We start from the raw sequence: 19,893 nt of genomic DNA, 5'->3' as shown, positions 1-19,893 counted from the left end.
TAGGTCCCAGTCCATTCCCATTCATGTTAATAGGTTGATTCCCATTAACTTCAGTGAGAGTTGGCTCAGGTCTTATGTCTAAGACAGCATCAGACAAATTCTTTACAATCCACATTCCAAATATTGTCTTTACTGTCACTTTATCTGCAGGGGAAAGGGGAGCCAAACTCAATTTTTTAAAAAACTGCATATTAGAAATAAATTTCCCTTGAAAGAACTTAGTCTGGGATCAAGTCTGCTGTATTTCAAGCACACAGGGCATGTTCATGGGATTTTAAATTCTTGTTACTGACAGACCCGGAGATTCCCACTGCAAAGCAAAGACATTTTTTGTTTCCTTTACATTCACCGCCTAACTCTGTGAGATCCTGGGGCTATAGGGTGGAAGCCAGTGGACTGTGTTGGAAACATGAGAGCAAGGGAGGGTCCCTTTCTTCCCATGTTTTGCTGCTGGGTAGAAATATTTACGGTACATAGCAGATTAAAAAGGAAGGTAAAAGGATGAAATGTGCCAAAAGATGGTGCTAGGACATCTTTTCAGCCTCTGTCATTTATCCAACTCAGGTGCCCCAGGGGATTATCCTGCAAACGAAACACCAGACTTCCACCAGCCAGGTGTCATCAGCTCTGAGCCACTTCAGCAGTCAGCCTTCATCTGTCCTGGTTAGCAGCCAAGGACAGTCAGTAGCAGTGACAGCAACGCAAGCACCAGTCCACAGCCACCCATCTGTCCCCGCTGCAGTCCAGCCTTCTACTGCAGGTTCGAGTGAGGTGGCTCCTGTTCTTGGGAAGGACCAAGTACAAGGAGGGAGTGGGAGGAGATGGTGGTATTGGAGGAGGGCAGCCGGCATAGCTCGCAGCACTGCTGCAGCAGACATCGGTGTTGATCAAAACAAAACAACATCAACGTGTAAGCTGCTAAAGCCATGCCTCCTGCGTGCTCAGAGAGGGGAAGGGGAAATTCTGTTACATTTGTGTTGGACTTTCAGCTTCCTCTTTCTCCCCAGTTTTTCCCCTCCACACTTCAAAATGCATATACAGTAAGAAAAGTTATTCTAAGAATGATGTTCGGAAGTTCATCATCTTTCTCTCTAGGGGCCTGATTCTGTGAGCTGCTGAGTGCCCTCAAATTTCATTGAAGTCCAAGTGCCAAATGCTGCTCTCATTCACAGAGTATAAATCTGAAGTAACTCAGTTGATTGGGGGCCAACATGGTGGAGCAGATATGGGCCCTGGTTGGAGAGTCAAGACATCCTTAATACCAGTTCTGCTACTCACCTTCTGTGTTGCTTTGGCCAAGACACTCACCTCTTTCAGCCACCAGTTCTCCATCTGAAAAACAGGAATAATTATATTTACCTTCTTGTGTAAAGCTCTTTGAGACCTATGGGTGAAATTCACTCCATGCAAAAGGCTAGTTTAGGGTCAGTGCAGCACTTAATTCTCATTTAAACCCTAGTTTAAAGATTTAAGTGGGACTTAAATCATGTGCAGGCCTTATGCTCATCCGCTATACAGGGATGAATTTTAGACTACAGGTGCTCTGTATTTCTCTCCCGCGGGGCCCCCCCCCCCCACCCCATGTTTACTTATTTAGATTGATACACTGTGCCTATCAGTTATTTTAGGCACCTGTCAGCTGCTTCCATGCATTTTCACAAACAGGAAATCAATAAAGTTTTTAATGTTATGCCCATGGTACACTGAACAAACTAATCTGAGGTATTGAAAAAAAGTCCACATATTTTCATTTGTTAAAAAAGAAAGGAAAAAAAATACATATTTACGGTGTGGTGGTATTTTGATTTTCAGTCACTCTCTGCTCTGCTGGCAGTAATGATTTTTGCATGGGTATAAAACTAAGATTTTTCCCACTTGTAGTTGTTAAGATCCCCTGGTGCATGTCTCAAGAGTAGAGGTGGTTAGCCCTGGTGTCCTGATAATTGCATTCTGCTTCCCTACAATCCCCTGCATTAGTATTCAATTGAATTAGGTGGTGGTCTTTTTCACTTCAGTTGCTGCCCTGTTGTGGAGTGTTGCTGTGTGCTGTTAAACAGCTGGCAGAGGTGGTTGCATTTCAGTGATAGCTGAAGTAGTGGGCAAAATTTTCAAAAGCACGTAAGTCATTTAGATGCCTTTGAAAATTTTCCCAATACCTCTAAAAAAAGGAGTACTTGTGGCACCTTAGAGACTAACCACAAGTACTCCTTTTCTTTTTGCGGATACAGACTAACACGGCTGCTACTCTGAAACCCAATACCTCTAGATAGTCTATAAAGATTCTTCAAGGTGGAATATGCTGCAGGAATCCAAGACATGTTGCTATTGTTGTTTAAACTTGGATTTCATTTTAAAATCTGCTTATATTTCCTAGGTATAGCTGCTCCAGTTCCTGCAGAGAGTAAAACATTTTCCAGTGGCTCCACAGCTGTTTCTGGGGGGAAAGTGACTACAGTGCCAGGGAAACCAGGAACACCTCTTGCCGTACAGCAGCCAGTTCAGGTGAGAGCTTCATTTTTAATGTTTCTTCACAGTAGTTTGTCCATTTCAAGGATGAACAAAACTTAGTGAGTTTCACTCCAGGTTTGTTCTTTTTGTGCGGGAAGAAGGAATTAAGTTTCAGAGACCATTTGACTTTGGCATATAATTATTTGATTTTATAAGTACTATGAATTCTTAAACAAAAAGAAAACAAATAATTATCCCTATTAATATTAATTAGACCACTGGGGAAGAGAGCTTTGTTCCTCTTCCTTGAGGGAATTAATGTGCTTCCCAATTTATTTAATGGCATGCAAATACTGTTGGGATGTACATTCTAGAAGTGCAAGTTAAAATAATTACGCATCAAAAAAGATTTATTCATAGATGTTTGCATATCAACACTAAGGAATTCCATCCTAAGTCATTTCACTGATGACTGACATCCTCTTGGCGAGTAGTTTCTTGCTGTGTGTTTTGGTAATCAATTTGTAGTCGTTACATTCATATTGGGATCCCAAATAAAACAGATCCTTTGTTTCTTCTGCAGGCCAAGCCTGGAGTGATTAGCTCCATCTCTGGCCTGAATCTTGGAAAAGGTCCCTTGCAGATCCAAGTAGTTGGGAAAGGATTATCACAACTCATGCCCTCAGTCCCAGTCCCATCCCAGCAGCAGGTGAGTTCACACAGATGTTTATTTCCTTCAAATAATAGCTCAATTTTATTTTATTTTTTACTATTCTATCAGTGAGGAATTTCAAAAGGAAGCGGTATGTTTTCTGCTACCTGAAAGCTGCCATGTTTAAAGTGAGCAAAGCTGTTTTTGTTAGAATCGTCAGCAAGAATTATCCCTTTTTTTCTGCACTTTGTCCAGAATCTCCAAAATCATCTAACTGATTTCCTCCAGCCTACAATCCCATTTTATTCTCCAACTTCCTTGTACTAATTTACTGAACAGAAAGAGTTCTCTCTAATGTGAGCTGGATGGTTCCTCTGTTAGTTCATCATTCTCTGCAGAGTAAAACTAATCTATTGATTACTCATTCCTTTCATATGCATTTTTTTTTTCTTACCAGTATGATAGTAAGCTTGGAAGTCTGAAAAAAACTCCTACACTACAGCCCAGCAAAGAAGCTTGGTAAGTGTTTGCCAGAGAGCGTGTGTTGGAGGCTAAGAAGTTAAAGAAAGCAGTGTACGGGTAACAGTAACATCACATGCATAGTAAGGTTAAAGTTTAATAGAATATTCTGCATCTGTGTTAGCTTTGGAGTCATGCAGTGTTGTGCATCGCAATCCACTCTATTGGGGAGGAAGCATGATACTTTATCATGGCATGGCAATTCTTGGTAACATAGCATGCCCTTCAGTGCCTCTCCAGAGGGCCCCATGGGTGACACTGGTCGAATGTACATTTCACACTGGAGAGAATAATTCTTCCAGAATTTTGCTGTGGTTCTTTTCCTGTATGGTCAGTCATTCTTCTTTCTCTCTGATTGCACTCATTCTCCTTTTGTGTTAGTGTGTTTAGCATGTGCATACACACACACACATGCACCTATAACATAGCCAGCTATGTATTACGCTGCTTTCGTTTATATCCATGTCTGCACATAGTACTTCACACATGCACATCAGACCACATTCCTTCACTGCCCATTTTAGCTCAACCAACTTTATTGTTAGTGTCAGGAGGATGAGACTATTTAACTTGAAGATAAATTACATTTTCCTTAATTAGTAAAACTGTGTAGTAATATAATTTGAAGGCTCCCAGGGGGCACTTTTATAATTGAGTTATAGGATGTCTGAGTCACATTCCATGTATCAAAAGAACCTTTCACCTGTTCTATGATCCTCTTGCTGCTGCCCAGAAATCTCACAAGATGCTATATAATTCAGTTATGAGTACCCTTTGACAACCATAAAACTACATACAGTATTAGCAGTGATCAGTAATATTGTGTGTGGGTGTGTTCCTTGTGTGTGCACATGTGTATTTCATGTTCACACACACAAAACTCATTTTCTGCAGACAGCGAAGGTAAGCCAAAGAGCACCTCTTTATATCATGCTTCAGTCACTGCAAACAGCCTATATATATTGGAAGGAGGAGCAATTAGAATTTCAACCACTCAGCATAATGCTTTTATAGCTATCTTTGCTTTTGAGTCTGTGATTTCTATACACTTTGTACAACTGTCTGACTTGTCCTTTGTTGTTGTTTTTTTAGTTTCTTGGAACAGTTACATAAACATCAGGGAGCAGTGTTGCACCCTGACTATAAAACTTCATTCCGATCATTTGAAGATGCCTTACAAAGGCTTCTACCCTATCATGTCTACCAGGGGATGCTTCCCTCTACCCACGACTACAGAAAGGGTAAGTTCAGCTGTGTATACAATGAAGGATGATAACTAGTAGTCCTAGAACTATAGAAAAGTGTTTTAAACTTAGCAGGGCTTAGCTAAGCAACAGAATGGAGGTGGGCCTAACCCTCAGGAAGTAAACTGAGGCCTCTTCTTCTGATGTTGGCAAAAGAGAGATCACGGTTGGTGGGTCACGGGGAAAAATGGATTTGTCCAGCCGTGAAAAGAAAGAAGTAAGCTGCTCTGCTTCCACTCCAGAAAAAAGATAAAATCCGCAAAACCTGAATAAACTTCTTGGAACCACATGTTTGAAATCTGGCAGTGTCTCAGCCCTTTAATCTTTCAAAGCTAGATAAACTGAGTTCCATCACAGGCTTCTGTGTGTGGAGCTTTTGGATGAGACATTAAAAAAAGAGTCCTTGTCTGCTTATTAAGGCCACTAATGATTCCTTAGGGTTTTTCATAAGAATTGGAGTTTACCCTTGTATCCTTGGTCAAAATTTCTCTTTCCCCTGTTGCTGCTTTGCTGTTCACCATCTTCCACCCCAGAAGTGGCAGGATTTCATGGCTTCCAAGGCCAGAAAGGACCCTTGTGCTCCTCCAGTCTGACCTGTATAACACAGACCATAGAACTTCCCCCAAACTAATTTTAGGAGTGCTGTGCATAGTTTGTAAAAGACCCCTTGAGCATCCAGGCATTGTATAAGAGAAAACGACGAGTAGTTTTAATACAGAGTGCTGTACGCTTTCAAAGTTTATTACAAATATTAAGTAACAATTTTAAACTCACTCACTCTATCTGTGTGGTATATGTGCCTTATGAAGTTTTCCACATTACCAGTTTGTGCAGGGAGTTCAACCTCTTCTTCCCATGTAGTGGTATCATTCTTCTCTTTGCAAGGAGTATTACCTCGCCCACCTTGCTTCTCTAATGTCCTGGTACCAGTACAGCCACGACAATACTGCATAGTGCTTTGTGAGGAGTGTCATTCTTTATTTATTTCCACTAAGAAAAATGATCAACCTGTTGATTATAATGTGCATTTGAAGCAGGAAGGATCACTTTCCCTAATGTTAAAATTCAGGAAAAAGCATTTTTATATCCATTGTCTGCAGGCTGTAATTTTCTTTTTCTTTCTTTCTTTTTAAATATCAGTATGTAAAATAATGAACAGTGTAGAGAATGTGAATCAGGTGCTCTTATTTATCCTCCTATAACAGAAGAATAAGGGGAGCATTTTATTAAATTGAAAGGCAGTACATTGGAAACTGATAACATATATTTATGTGCTACGCATAATTAACCTATGGAAATCATTACCACAAGATATGATGGAGGCCAAAAGCTTAGCAGGAATCAAAGGATTTATCCATGTATATGAATAATGAGAACATCCATGGTTACATTAGACAGGATACAAAATATATTATATGGACATAACCTCTTCTGCTTCAGGGCATAAGCCAGCCACTGACTGACTGGGGGAGGGAGGAGATTAGGAAGAAATTTCCCTATGGGTAAGTTAGTCCGTAGTTGTCCTTTTAGAGTGTTTTGTGTCACTTCCACTGAAGCATCTGGTATTGCCCACTGTCGGAGACAGTATATTGAGCTAGATGGGCCTTTGGTCTGATCCAGTCTGGCAATTCTTGTGTTCCTCAAAACTGTCTGCTGAAGCACTCTTCTACTCCAAATGTCGAGTTGATTCACTGCCTGGCTCTGTACTGCAATCCAGACATACAGCCAGCTCCTGGTCTGGCAATGAGCTGCAGTAACAGCAGGCAAATCCTGAATGTGTAGAGATAGTTTAAAACAACTTGATGTTACATAGAGAAAAATATCTGTTGTCTCAATAGTTCCTTGCCCCTCTACGCTATGGGACCAATCACATGATCATGTGAACAATTAAAACTAGCCACATACTTTAGGAAGAAGCCTAAGCTGACGTGGAAAGCACTTGAAGGAGCAATCACAATTGCTGCTGCTGAGTCCTCTAGTAACACTAATGTTGATATAGAACGTTAGTCCTGTTTCTGCAGTTACCTTGTCGTATAAAATGTCTTTCAGTGAATGGAGACTTTCCTTTCAGACCTAACGAGATAGCCTCAGCAATGCCTGTATACAAAAAAACAAATAGCCTTCTTTCTTTACCTCTTCTTTTAGTAGATGAAGAGTTTGAAACAGTGTCCACCCAACTGCTGAAACGCACACAAGCTATGTTGAACAAATACCGCCTGCTGCTCTTAGAGGAGTCTCGGGTAAGATTGGCCTTTATGCGCTACTATGCTCAATGGTATAATGGTCAGCATGGTTATTGGTCTGCTCTAATCTATCCTATGCATTTGTAATGAGAGTTTTTAAATTGCAGTTTCACTTACAAAATATGACTATGCTGAAGTTTAAGGGCTCAGTCCTGCACTGTTGAAGTCAGTGGGAGCTTTTCACTTGGTTTCAGTGAGAATAGGATCAAGCTGTAAGTAGGGGAGACTGGGGAAAAGGCTTTTACCTTTGGGAGGAACGCATCACAACTATGTAAAGTAATGTTTTATTTTACTTTTAAATTGAAACAGGACATTTCAATTTAAAAGTAAAATAAAACATTAACTTACGTAGGTCCCTTCCAGTCCTATGATTCTATGATTAACGAGGGGTAATTTTCCAGCAAGCCTGGAACTTTTTTTTTTTAATGGGAACAGGAACGCTTGGTCACCCCAGAAATATGACACATTAACTTATATTACAAGTTTATATTAAAATTGTGGCTCCTTATCTGTGCTGTAAGAGAGGCAGAGATTCCATACTATAAACCACTACCCAAAAGCCCTTCCCAAATGTCTAAGTGAGGAAAAGTGCTTTCCAGTGTATGGGTAAGACTTGTGCCAGCTCTATGAGAACAAGCACTATTCAGTGACATGTCAAAGTAATTCACCATTGTGTTAGTGCTTGGTTCCCTAAAGCAGAAGCTGGAGAGGCTTGTAGGTTAGGATTGGGTCCCTAATTTCTGTACTGTGGTTACTGTGCCTTTCTTTTCCTCCACCTCTCACCTGTTTTTTTCATTTTTGGTCTGCAGAGAGTCAGCCCTTCTGCAGAGATGGTGATGATCGATCGAATGTTTATTCAGGAAGAAAAGACCATGTTGGCTCTTGATAAACAGCTAGCAAAGGAGAAACCAGGTTGGGGAGACATTATTTCTATCCGTGCACCTCACTTATTCATATGCTGCTCCTCCCACCTCTCCCTTTTAGAAACTAGACAAGGTATTTTTCTACCTTTTTAAGTTACTAAGGCAGGAGTGGAAAACTTGTAAACCAGTGAGCTGTTCCGTGCCAGCTCTCAGCCAACTTCATCTGAATACAGAGGGGTCAGTCTGCAGAGACTGCAAGTCCCATTTTACAACACTTCTGTATGATCTGAGTGGAAGGCTGCTCAGAGCAAGATTGAGCAGTGTGTGTTGGGTTCTGTAGGCGCCTCCATCTGTCCCACTGTATCAAAGAAGTCAGTGGCTGCAGTCTTCTCCATTTTATACAAATTAGGTGCAGCCTGTAGGCTCCTGATAAATTGCTTACAGGTCTCAAGTGCCCTAATTTTGGGTGCCTTTATACTAATGGGCTTGTGTAAATTTATGGCATCTTTTCACAGTAATATATATTTGCTTGGCTCAACTTGAAAAAGCTGGAAAGAGCCTTGGAACAAGGAGAAAATCTGTGCAGCCTAGAGAAGAAAGAGCAACTAGGCAGTGGTGTCTGTAACATGAACAGCCAAATTACCAGGGCTCTGAAATGGTTCCTGCTGGGCACTCATGATCAAAGGAACACAGGTGGCTTTTTGAATGATTGTGTTCCTCTACTTGTGTGTTCAGTGAAAGCACATGGGGAAGGCTGAGCCAGTAAGGGACTAAGCCATATAGGAGGCAGAAAGAGAGAAAATTAGCTAAGAGAAAGAGAAGAGGGGCTGAGAAACAGAAGAAGCAGCTAGCAAGGGGGTAAAATTACAGAACAGAAAATAAATCCCAGCTGCAACAGGGTAAGTGTTGATTGTAAAAATTATTTTATTTAATTTTGTTTACAAAAGTAAGGAATTGCTGAGATGCCAAAATGCTCCTTTCTCCTGAAGGAGAGACTACCTAGTGATTGAAGAAAGGGAGTATGAGTCAGGATTTCAGGGTTTCTAATCTCAGCTCTGGTGGTGATTTGCTGTAAAATAGGGATAAAACTTCCCTGATGGACTATGGGATTTTTTAGGATGAGTTAATTAATTAGGGCAATTGTTAGATGCTAGGGAAAGTCAGGAATTGTTATTAGTTTTATGGTTGACACACACACTTATTGTTATCATTTTTATCATTGTTATCATGTTATCTCAGTGTGCTGCTTTGGCTGGACTGTGACATTGTGTTTTTGTTGCAGATGAGTATGTTTCATCATCTTCTCGCTCACAGAGCCTCACTTCCTCTCTGGCTCTAGCCTCTGTATCCAGTCTCACCCCAGTTTCTGAGAACCTAAAGGTGCCTCCAGTGCAGACAGCCACCCAGATCCACCCCACCAAATTGGTTATCAAGCACAGCGGCGGCTCCCCTTCTGTCACATGGGCAAAAGCTTCGCCTTCTTTGGATGGAGATGAGGATGCCCTACCCTCAAGGAGCAAGCCCCCAATCAAAACTTACGAGGCACGGAGCCGGATCGGGCTTAAGCTGAAGATCAAGCAGGAGGCTGGTCTCAGCAAGGTGGTGCACAACACTGCCTTGGACCCAGTTCACCAGCCGCCTCCGGTGTGCACAGTCATCAAGACAGCTGACCAGCACTCTTCAGCTGCCACCACCACCACTACCACCACTGCTGGGCAAATGAACGGGACTATTGACCATGTAACCTCAGCACCTGTGGAGAAAAAGCCCATTGTGACCTACTGCAGGCTTCCGCTTCGTAAGACTTACAGAGAGAACGTGGATGCTTTTATAGCAGATAAAGCCACTGATGCCTGTCCGAAGGGAGGCATCCCAAAGGTCGATACGATCCCCAGCACCCTTGTGATCAAGCAGGAGGATGGCTCCAAAGGCGTGATCACCTCTCTCAAAACCCATGAAACCCCAACTGTGGTGGTGGCAGAGAAGAGCAAGCCGGAGGAGAGCTCCAAGCTTCTGTTTTTCAACAGAAGCGATGCCCGTTCTCTGGTGATGCAAGACAGCCCTGCCCCTCCGAAGACCGATGACTCTACCAGTGGCCTTATGAAGGAACTTGCAGAAGTAGAGGATGAGTTTTATCACGGAATGATAAAAACGGAGCCCCCTGACCACAGCTCTGGCTCGGAGCTCACCTGGGAGGTTCCCTTGCCTCCAGCCAAGCGCAGGAAGTCGGAGTCCTTTGATGTGGATAATGCCAGCTTCTCCAGCGACAGCCCCCAGGATGACTCCCTTAATGAGCACCTACAGAGTGCCATTGACAGCATTCTCAACCTGCAGCAACCTCAGACTGGGGGTCAGAACGTCCGGACACCCTCCTCCTCTTACAACTCCTCTTCCTCCCCTTTCTCTTCGCCTGTCCATCGTACAGACACTTACCTTGCCCCTAATCACAATGGCGGCCTTGGAGCAAGGACGTTGAACAGATAACAGAAAACCAAACAGAGCAGAAACTGAAAAGAAAGCAAGGACCGAAGAAGAAGCTCTTGCTGGTTGAAATGCTCGAGCACCATGGGTGTGAGTGGTGCTGCCTACCCAGAGACCCGATGGCTCGGGCCTGGCACCAGCAGGAGTGGGGGAAGAGGGTGTCCTAATGATGCTTCCTCCAAGTGTTTATATGATGGGTTTTGGATGTTGTAAAGTACAAGCTGAGGCTGGATTTACAATACACTCGTCTCATCAAATGCACCCTATAACGGCAAGTGAGAAGCAACCAGGCGGGTGGGAGGGGATTGATGGGGCCCATAGGTAGTGCTGGCTGTGTAATTTAGGTTCTGTAACAAATTGCTAATTTGAATATCTGATTGATCAGTTTCCCCTCCTCCCGCCCCATCTTAAACTCTGAACAGATTGCAAGTCAAGCCAGTGTGAGGCAAAAGGGTACTCTGCAGGAATTTCCACAGGGGCAAAATTTATTGTTCGTTTTTAACTTATTTCAAGAATCGAGCATGGGCTTGTGGAACCTCTCATTGGTCAACAAAAGGCAAAAAAATAGTCAAGAAAGGAGATGCAAACACTAATCATTAAAAAGAAAGAAAGTTTACAAATCTATATGTTTTACTCCTAAACTTGAAGAGAAACAATTCCCCTGGGAGTAGCTGTGGGTAGGACTAGCAGGAGCAGCACAGGGGAGATGGGGGAAGAGAGGAATATCATGCAGTCATTTACTCTGAGGGGGGTGGTTACATTGCTTTATGTTGTACTCCATGGCAACCTGATATTTTGGTAGCAACCAGGCAAAGTGTATTCAAGCTGTGTTAGGAGTGAAGCTGGCCTGGCATTTCCCTGCAGCATTCCAAGGCAGGGGGTGTGCTGATAAGAGAACAGGCTGGGGCCAAGGCATCCTGTTGCAGTGTTCTGCTTGGAAGTAGGCAAAGGCAGAAAGCAAAAATGCCAAATGAATGTTTACATGTTTTACATTTCTGCTTTTCATCATTTGTTGTTGTTTAAATGTTTTCTTATACTCTTCTTCCATTATCTCAGTTACCTTCATCTTATTGCTTTCCCATACGGGTCCCCTGTTTCCTTATTAAAGCATAAGGGATGGGGCTGTTTTTATAGTTTGTACTCTTGAGACTCTGTGTCATGACCATCGACCTCCTAAGGAGGACTGGATGGGGCTCCCTTAGGGGCCTATCAATGCCTCCTCCTAATCAGTTAGAAGAGGAGACTGTTGAATGATACAAGGTACTCCTTCCTCTCCATGTTAGCAGCATTACTAGCCCCAGGCAGTCCGGGATGTGAGAGTATTAGACTGAGTGACAAACCCAAATCATCCTCTTCTTTTACTATGCCACCAGGCCCACTTGTCCCCCTGTGTGTTTGTTTTTGATCAGTTCCTGATTTTACTTTTCCTTTAGTTCTTCCCATTCTGGCTCTCGCTCTCAAACTCAGAGGCATACAGGGCGGTTTAGAAGCCCTATTAAATTTATATGAGCAGGTGGATGCTGTGGTCGATCAGATACCAGGCCTTTTGCTGACAAACTTCCAGTGGCTTTGTCAAGATTCGAGTTCTAACACCTGCGTGGGGCTAAGGATTCCAGCCACAGTCTCTGTAGAATTTACACGTATACTACTGCTGCCACTTTTCTCTCTAACCCTAGATTTGTCAGTTAAATGCTGCCTACTGCAATTAACATCAGGGCGTGTTATCACCTTTGTTTCAGTGCGCGAGGGCTCTGTCATTCCAGTTCAGTCTTCCTGTTCTCTGATGCGGGCTTATCATCATACTCATGGTCAGTCTCACACCAGGCCAACACATGGATAATGGTTGAGAAGACTGTGATACAGAGAGTGCCAGGAAATGTGAGCTGTGCTACATCACATTTATTTCACTACAAATAACAGACATAAACCCTTCAAAAAATTTACATTGACTAATACCAGAAACCCTGAGGAGGATCTATTTATTCCCACTCATGCCTTATTATTTCTTTACCCAAATGTGTTGTGACAGTGGAAATACATGGTTTCTTTTCACTGTTCCCCCACTTGGGTGTGTATGTAACCATAACTTAATTGTGTGTATGTAGATGCTGTAACCTGTATGTGTGGCATTCATCCCATTAGAGCTTTTTCACTGATTTTACCTCCATTTTTTATTGGTGGTAGTAGGAGTTAGGGCTTTGCATCAGTGCCATCAAGTATTTGTGATGTGCCATTAGTCCTGTTTCCTTCAACAGCTTATTGATGTCATTCATTACCACACCATAGGCATGGTATGTACCATACAAATGGATTGCAGTATCAGCACACTACCTGCTTGGAGTCTCTCGTGTTGGCAGGCCTCTGCTGCTTTAGATGGGATCCCACAGTTCAATCCAGGATGGGAGAATTGGATTTGTGAGGGAGTGCATCTCCTCTTGCTGGTCTGGAGTGTACGTGTGTAAAGGGGTGTCACTCTGCATAAGAACATCTCCTTTTCCATCAGTAGGCAAGACAGATAATGATCAAAGGTGGAAGCCTGGATAAGGTGATTTTCACTCCACTCCCAGTGCTCTTAGCTGCCCAAAGTGGGGATTAAGAAGTGGTGAAATATCAGGAGGGTAACAATAAATGAACAGGAAGTTAAAATAAATACACAATAAAAATCAACTGGGTGAGAATCTCAGGCTCCCCTAAAATACATTGCTCACAACTGGGTTGATACAACACTCTGCAGTTTTAAGTGTTATTACAGCCACTGAGGGATTCCCCATCCCAAGTGAAAGTGTGAGCCTGTTTTCTAGCACCTTTTAGTATTTTTGATCCTTTACAGTATTTCTTTCTTCAGTTTCTTCTATGCACTGAGTTCTATAAATTAATGGGTTTCAATACTCTTAATAGTTATCTCACCGATTGTATTTTTTTTTTAAAACAGATCCTCCTTTTTGCCTTCAGTGCTGAAATTCCCTTTAGAGAACATCTTCAGAGCAGGGCATTCAGAGGAAAACAGGTGTCAGCTACTACCTTGTCTGGCAGGCTTACTAAAAAATTGTAACTATGGAGGTAGCACAGAAGTGGCACTTATCTGTGTCCTTTGCTCTTATATACACACACCTCCCACCATATGGCTTGACAGGTAACCTGCAAAACCCAGAGTAGTTCATGAGATAATGTAGAATTTTCTGTGTTGTGTGCATATATAAGAGAGAGAGATCTCACTGAGTGAAAAATCAAACTTAAAAGATTGTAACATTAGCACAGACGTACACTATTCTGATATCAAAGTCTCTCCTGTTACCAGACCTATGGAATTTGCAAAAGTGTCCCTGAGGGAGGGTGGGAAAGGAGGGCAAACATATCTTTGTGAACGTGGAGCCAGGTACCTGCCTGTTGGCGTTACCATCCTTTTGGATGATGAAGTAGAGAGTTAGTGAACAGAAGAGGTGAAAAAATCGTCATTGTTTTCAGTTAGAGCCATTTGAATTTGGAAGTTTTTCTGCTTATTTTTTTTCCTTAAACTGATCTACAGTTTTACCATCCGCAGCCCACACCCGTAATGAATGCCCTGAATTGCAGCTGCTCTCAGACTCCTGTAGAAGGAAGCCTGTTAGCATTGTGTGCTGATTAGCCATAAGGGGCCACCACCTCCTTTGTTCTATGGAAGTTTAGTGTTTTCTTTTCACAGCAATCCCCACAGCAGGGTTTGAATCTTAAAAGGCACAAGCACCACACCAGTCCCTCCACATTTTGGTCTCTCATGTATTGTATGCTGGGGTTCAGTATATCCCAATGAATTCCTTCCTAGGGCCAAATTGTGGTTCCATTGAAATCAATGGTAAAACTCCCATTGACTTCACTGGACGAGGGACTGGCCTCCTTGAAAGTTTGCCGACTCTGGAGGCATTAGAACTGTGAGTCTGCAAGTGCGCATGTGTCTCTAGCAGTGTTGTTGGGGAGATATTTTGTGAGCATAAAGGCTGCTTCCACAAACGCGGGCGGGGGATTAAGATTATCCTGGGTCCAGATTCCTCCAAATCTTTAGGCTCACACCTATCTAACATTCCTCCGCCAGCCATCAATGTGCGCAGCTCGTGCCCCATGAGTCAGAGCAGCTGAGCACCCAGTCAGTGCCTGTCCAGGGTCATAGTATAATATGTAACCTGAGGAGCCAAGTGAGGGAGTGTCACAGTTCGGGGTTCCTTGGATTCCTTGCTGCAAACAATCCTCACACATTCCTGGGGAGGTTGGCCATCATGTGCTTTATTTACAGTGTACTATACAAGTGTTTGATCCCCACAACATAAGCTTTTCTTCAAGTCTTTATCTACTACCAAGGCACAGGGAGAGAGAGATCTCACCACTCTGAAATCCTGAGGTCCTTTGCCCTTCCTTCCAACCTTCCGTCCTGTCTCTCTCTGAACCATCATCAGCAGACAGCTGAATCCCCTTGTTGATTGGTTAACTACCTGGTACTTGATTCATTCGATTTACAGTACCAAGTGCACAGAGTGGTGAGTCAGCCTCAGGATACTCTCGCTCTATCACAGGAGACCCCTGCGTTGTGTGCGCTGGCATTAGTCACCTGTTGTGAATCTCATTGACCTGCTGCATCAGTGGGTTCTTTCAGGCTGCAAGTTCTGGATCTTTAGCCCTGTCTATTCTGGCATTACAAGGTTAATCAGTTTTTTAACATGGCAGGGCAGCCAGGGTGCATGGGCCCATGCTTTGTTAAACCTGTATTGTTAAGGGGGAAAGATAATATTTTAAAAGGTTGTGTTGTAGATTCCTGACTGGGCTGGAGCAGATTTACTGTTTGACACTGTCAACATTGGCCAAACACATTGTTAAACCCCTTTTTGGCCACTACTAAAATTGGTTGCACTGTGACTCTTACGGTTGCCAGAAATTCCCCTAACCTTTCTTCTGTCATCTCTTTTTTTTTAATTATCATTACTTATTTTTAAAAAGTAGGCCTAAATCCTTTTCTACACACGCAATACCCTCTTACATATTTTAGAGGCTCCAGTTCGTCTCCTGAACGTATGCTTTAAGAGACCGAACTGTTTGGCCTCGTTCTGGGAGTTACCTAATAAGTAGCTGCTTTATATATTTCCAAATCCATGTTATTTTTCCTGCTTTCTGCATGTGAAAAAAGAAACACATGGTCAGGCTGCAGATTAAACACAGGCTACCCCCTTGGCTAATGTCCCAGTGTTTTACCAACAGAACAAGTTAGGCCCAGCAAGTTGTGCTGGAGCTTAGCTGCTTGAGCTCTTGATAGGAAGCCAGATGAACTGCATTCATCCACTAACTATAAATCTTTTATTATTTTTTCTTTTGCTGCTTCCCTTTCTTTCCAAGAAGAAATCATAAATCTAATTTCTGGGGCCTGGGAATTAGCCATAACTGCATTCAAATTCCTACATAGTCTCATACGCTCATTACAAACAGACTTCAAACTCAGTCATTGAGGATATGTGAATGTTTGTAAATCATCACGGTATCTTTTCCTTTCTGGACCAATTTTTGGTGGTTAACATTGTCCTAAAATCTGCAAACTCCATTTAAAATTCAATAGCCTACTCTTGCATTATAGCCCAAGAGACTCAACTAGAAATATAGAAAGTCAGCAACTTTTCTTTTTCTCCTTCTGCGAATAGATGTTCAAGATGGCTCACATTTAGGCATCTAAATGAAATAATTTGATTTTCAAAAATCCTCAACACCCAGCAGGTCCCACTGTTCTGGATGCTGAGGGCTTTTGAAAATCTGGACCCTGTTACTTTCCTCTCTTCCTCTCCTCCTCATTTCTTACTAAAAAGAGGCCTTAAAAGTATTTATATGCCCCTCATTACTCCACACCAAGAAATATAAAAAGGGGAAAGTAATTCATTTAGAACTCCAGAGGCAGCTATTGCAATTCAGTGGATGGAAGCAAGTATTTTCCAAGAATGAGTTTGGCTTAAAAGCAGTGGGGAAGAGGAATTGTTGTGGCAGGAGGACTGGTGGCTTGAAGCAGTAAGTAATTGGATCCCTTATGTGAACACAAACCTCCTTAAGAAATGTGTGCACTCACTCTTGAGGAGTTTTGAACATACCCAAATCCCCTTTTTGTTCCTTGTTTTCAATTCTTATAGTTAGTGTTCATTTTGCACAATCATTCTTGCCTCTGCCACCTCCCTGCCAACTCAGTACATGCTCATTAGGTCAAAAATACTCAAGACATTTTATAAACCAGCATATTTCAGAGTGCATTTAACGCTCATAGCTGTGAATGCACTCAACAAAGAGAATAGAAAAGCTTATGCAATCAGGTCCTTCCAGCTGTGAAAGTACAGAATTGACACACATGTTCTAGTCCAATGGGAGATGAATAGCTGGGAATGGAACGTCACATGCAGGCTCTCTCTTTACCACCTGGCCTTAGTGTCACTTGCACACCTTTTATTAGCTAATCGCTTTTTGCCTGTGACAGAAACACTGAAGTCCAACTTAAGTGTTTGTTACCATCCTATTCACTTCCAGCTTCTTTATGCACATAATTGAATGTCCCCATGTCCCCTGAGGTATTGTCCTTGTTGGAAAACAGCAATATAGGAAAAGACATCACCATTCTTTACACCCCCAAACGATAATTAAAAGACTGCTGGAGAAAGTAGAAAGTTTTGGACAGTGACTGCTCACCCAAACTATTCTTCAACATCAATTTCTTCTTCTTTAACCCTTTACGTGTCTTGTGAAGTAGAAAAAAAGTTTGTGTCTTAAGGAAAATTTGCAGTTTAATGAAGACAATTTTTAGGGGGCATAATTTAACCAAAAATGAAAAATAAAAAGTTACGGTCTACTTTTTTCTTTGACAAGAGTGTTTTAACATTGGACCATCCACCACTGATGTAGGTTTTTGGATAGTTCTGTATCAGGTCTGTACCTCTGTGCCCACAAGTTTTTCTAATAATATTTTATTAAAAAAAAAAATTAGCAGTGTTGCTTTTCCATTCGCTTCATGCTGTGTAGCAGTTCACAAAACTGCCTGATGAATTTTGCCTTTGTACCAGGTGTATTTTAATTCCTCCATTTGGGAAGCCGCCTCAATCAAACTTTTCAAGGTTTGTTGCTTGTGAACTGCCTTTGATACATTCTGAAACACTGTTGTACTTAAGAAGGGAGGTCTCCTGTTTTATCACAGTAGCCTGGGCTTGTTAAAAGACAAGCAAACGGAAGGTGATTGATTTTTTTATTTTTATTATTATTACTGAGATTTTATTTTTGCGTTTGAACACTGCTCTGTGGCACAGAGCAGGAAGATAAAAAATCCAAGGAGAGAACCCCCTTTTGGATTGGCTTGCAAACACTAGAGGTCAAAGCGCTCAGTGGCCCCTCTTAACCCTTCATTTTCTGTGATGAGAGGATTGGTTAGGCAGCAATAAGAAATGACAATTCCCAGCCTAAAATATTTGGCGTTTTCTTTTTTATATATACATATATATATATAAAAAAATGTGTATTAAATTGTTTGGTTTTTGTTTAGTCTCTACTTTTCTTTAATCTAAAAGAAAGTGTGGCTTGGGATCATTAGAGCATTATTTTTTTTCCTTTTTCTGCAAGATGGATAACTTTAAAACCAGAGACTCCCCTTTTGAACAAAGGCTGATGCGCATTGGCTTTCTCACTGTTACGGGGAAGTATACGCGAAAAAAAAATTTGTAACTTCCCAGTATTTTGAAATGAACTTGAAGTGACCATACCTTTTTCTTTTCGCAGCAAGGAGTGGGGTTCTTTTCACCCCTTTTCTGCACATTTTAATTTACACAGTTTTGCAGGGGGACAGCTAACGAGTTTTTACTCTCAGCTGCCCCCTATCCACGTCAGCTTGTCTCTGATGTAGAATTAAGAGGAAGAGGAAATGCAAAAAAAAATCATGGCAAAAAGTAAATCTGTCATCCCTGACTGTTCATTTCCTCCCCCCAAACCTCCTGAAATAAGGTAACACTTGCAAAAAAGGAGAGGGAAAATTCCCCACCCCTTAACCAAGTAAAACAACCCCCTTTTCTTTCTTGCCCCGCTGGTACCAGTGAACGCTATCACAGTTCGAAACAAAATATAGTACTATAAAATAATTTTGTACTGTATTTATTGTGTATAACAATTTTTTTAAAGAATTATGTACATTTAGTACTTCTGTGTAAATTAAATTGCTCTTCTTTTTAAATACTGTATATGAATTGTTTTGTGTTTCTTTCCAAAGACCTTTAGAATACAGTTTTGAAATATGCAAATGAGCTCTTGACTTTAGATGGCTTGTTTATTATTATTTGTATTACCGTAGCCTTTATTTGTAGTGCTTTTGCTTAGCAAGACAGTCTGATGTTTTTCCCTTTTGCAAACCACCGTAAGCAAGTTAAGCTTTTATGTCTTATAAGTACATGTAGGTACCTGATCGCAACTCAGCTGGTTACAAACATGACCCAACGTTTCTGTCTGAGGAAATACGGTTGAGGGATATTCTGCCTCACAGTTTGGAACCATGACCCCAGTCGGATCCTCGCAAGCATATTCTTGGTTTCTCTTTGGGCCTCGCGGTTTTCACTGGGGCAGTGTGGCTTCACATGGGTGTATGAGTGTGCTTGTATAAGTCTGGTTGTAAGATGAGGGTCCATTTTTGTAACCAGGTTGGATTATAAATTAGTTCCTGGGCATAGCAATATTTGGGTTTCTCACAATCTTGTAGTGCTCATGGTGTGTTACAAATCTGGCTCCCACAGCAGCAAGAATGAGACTAGTCACTCAATGGGGCTTACATCTCCACCTTGTGCGGTCATCTTACACCAGTGCAAAGTGAGTGTGAAATGACTGCACCAGATGCCAGGTCAATGGAGAATCAAGCCGGATCATTTCTAACCCTAGTACTTATTAAACAGGGTCTTGGCCTTGGAAAGTTGTGAACAGAAAAGAATTGATACATTAATAACCATAGTAAGGTCTGCAGGCTTGGGCTTGAAGGCTGGGGTTCAAAAGAGCCTCAGGTTAGGCTCCCAACTCCCAGTTAATTTTCATGGAATTTGGACTCCTCTAGAAGCCCGCAGCTTAAATGTTTTTTGAGGTCCTGTTGGCTTGCTTTTCCCATCTGCCCACCCTGCCCCATCCCAGGGTATGGAGATATCCCATTGTACGATGGTTGTAGCTTATTGCTTCGTTACATCTTGGCATGGCTGGACATACTGTAGGATTCTAGACATACCAACAGAAAGGGCCTCTCTGCAACCCTTGATTTGCTGGCCTCTGCTGCACCTTTCTGCATTTCCAGCAGGGTTTGAAAGTCATTACCATCTCATGGCTGTTCAGCAAACTGTGTGGAATAAGGGTGTGCTTTTTGTCTCCGCAAGTGCCATCAGATTTGGCACCTGGAACTGAAGGAAACTTCCATCAAATGGCTTTTTGGTCAAACA

General features: G+C 42.1%; 1 protein-coding gene across 4 annotated transcripts in view; it reads left to right on the top strand.

Moving 5' to 3' along the window:
• The window catches only part of BICRA (BRD4 interacting chromatin remodeling complex associated protein), a 114,976-nt gene extending 96,337 nt beyond the window's left edge, over positions 1-18,639 (top strand). For 3 of the 4 annotated variants that reach the window (XM_084612872.1, XM_084612873.1, XM_084612875.1), the window contains 8 exons: positions 565-760; positions 2,375-2,502; positions 3,032-3,157; positions 3,558-3,619; positions 4,712-4,860; positions 7,009-7,103; positions 7,916-8,018; positions 9,252-18,639. In XM_084612872.1, coding sequence (XP_084468998.1) covers positions 565-760; positions 2,375-2,502; positions 3,032-3,157; positions 3,558-3,619; positions 4,712-4,860; positions 7,009-7,103; positions 7,916-8,018; positions 9,252-10,453 — 2,061 coding nt within the window. In that variant the 3' untranslated portion in view covers positions 10,454-18,639. The remainder of the gene's footprint in view (positions 1-564; positions 761-2,374; positions 2,503-3,031; positions 3,158-3,557; positions 3,620-4,711; positions 4,861-7,008; positions 7,104-7,915; positions 8,019-9,251) is intronic. The other variant, XM_084612874.1, reaches the window with a different exon arrangement.
• Positions 18,640-19,893: the final 1,254 nt, after the last annotated feature.

The sequence above is a fragment of the Lepidochelys olivacea genome (genome assembly GCF_965140295.1).
Source record: "Lepidochelys olivacea isolate rLepOli2 genome assembly, chromosome: 23".
In the NCBI taxonomy this organism is placed as follows: Eukaryota; Metazoa; Chordata; order Testudines; family Cheloniidae; genus Lepidochelys; species Lepidochelys olivacea.
This window is presented reverse-complemented; position numbering and strand designations above follow the sequence as displayed.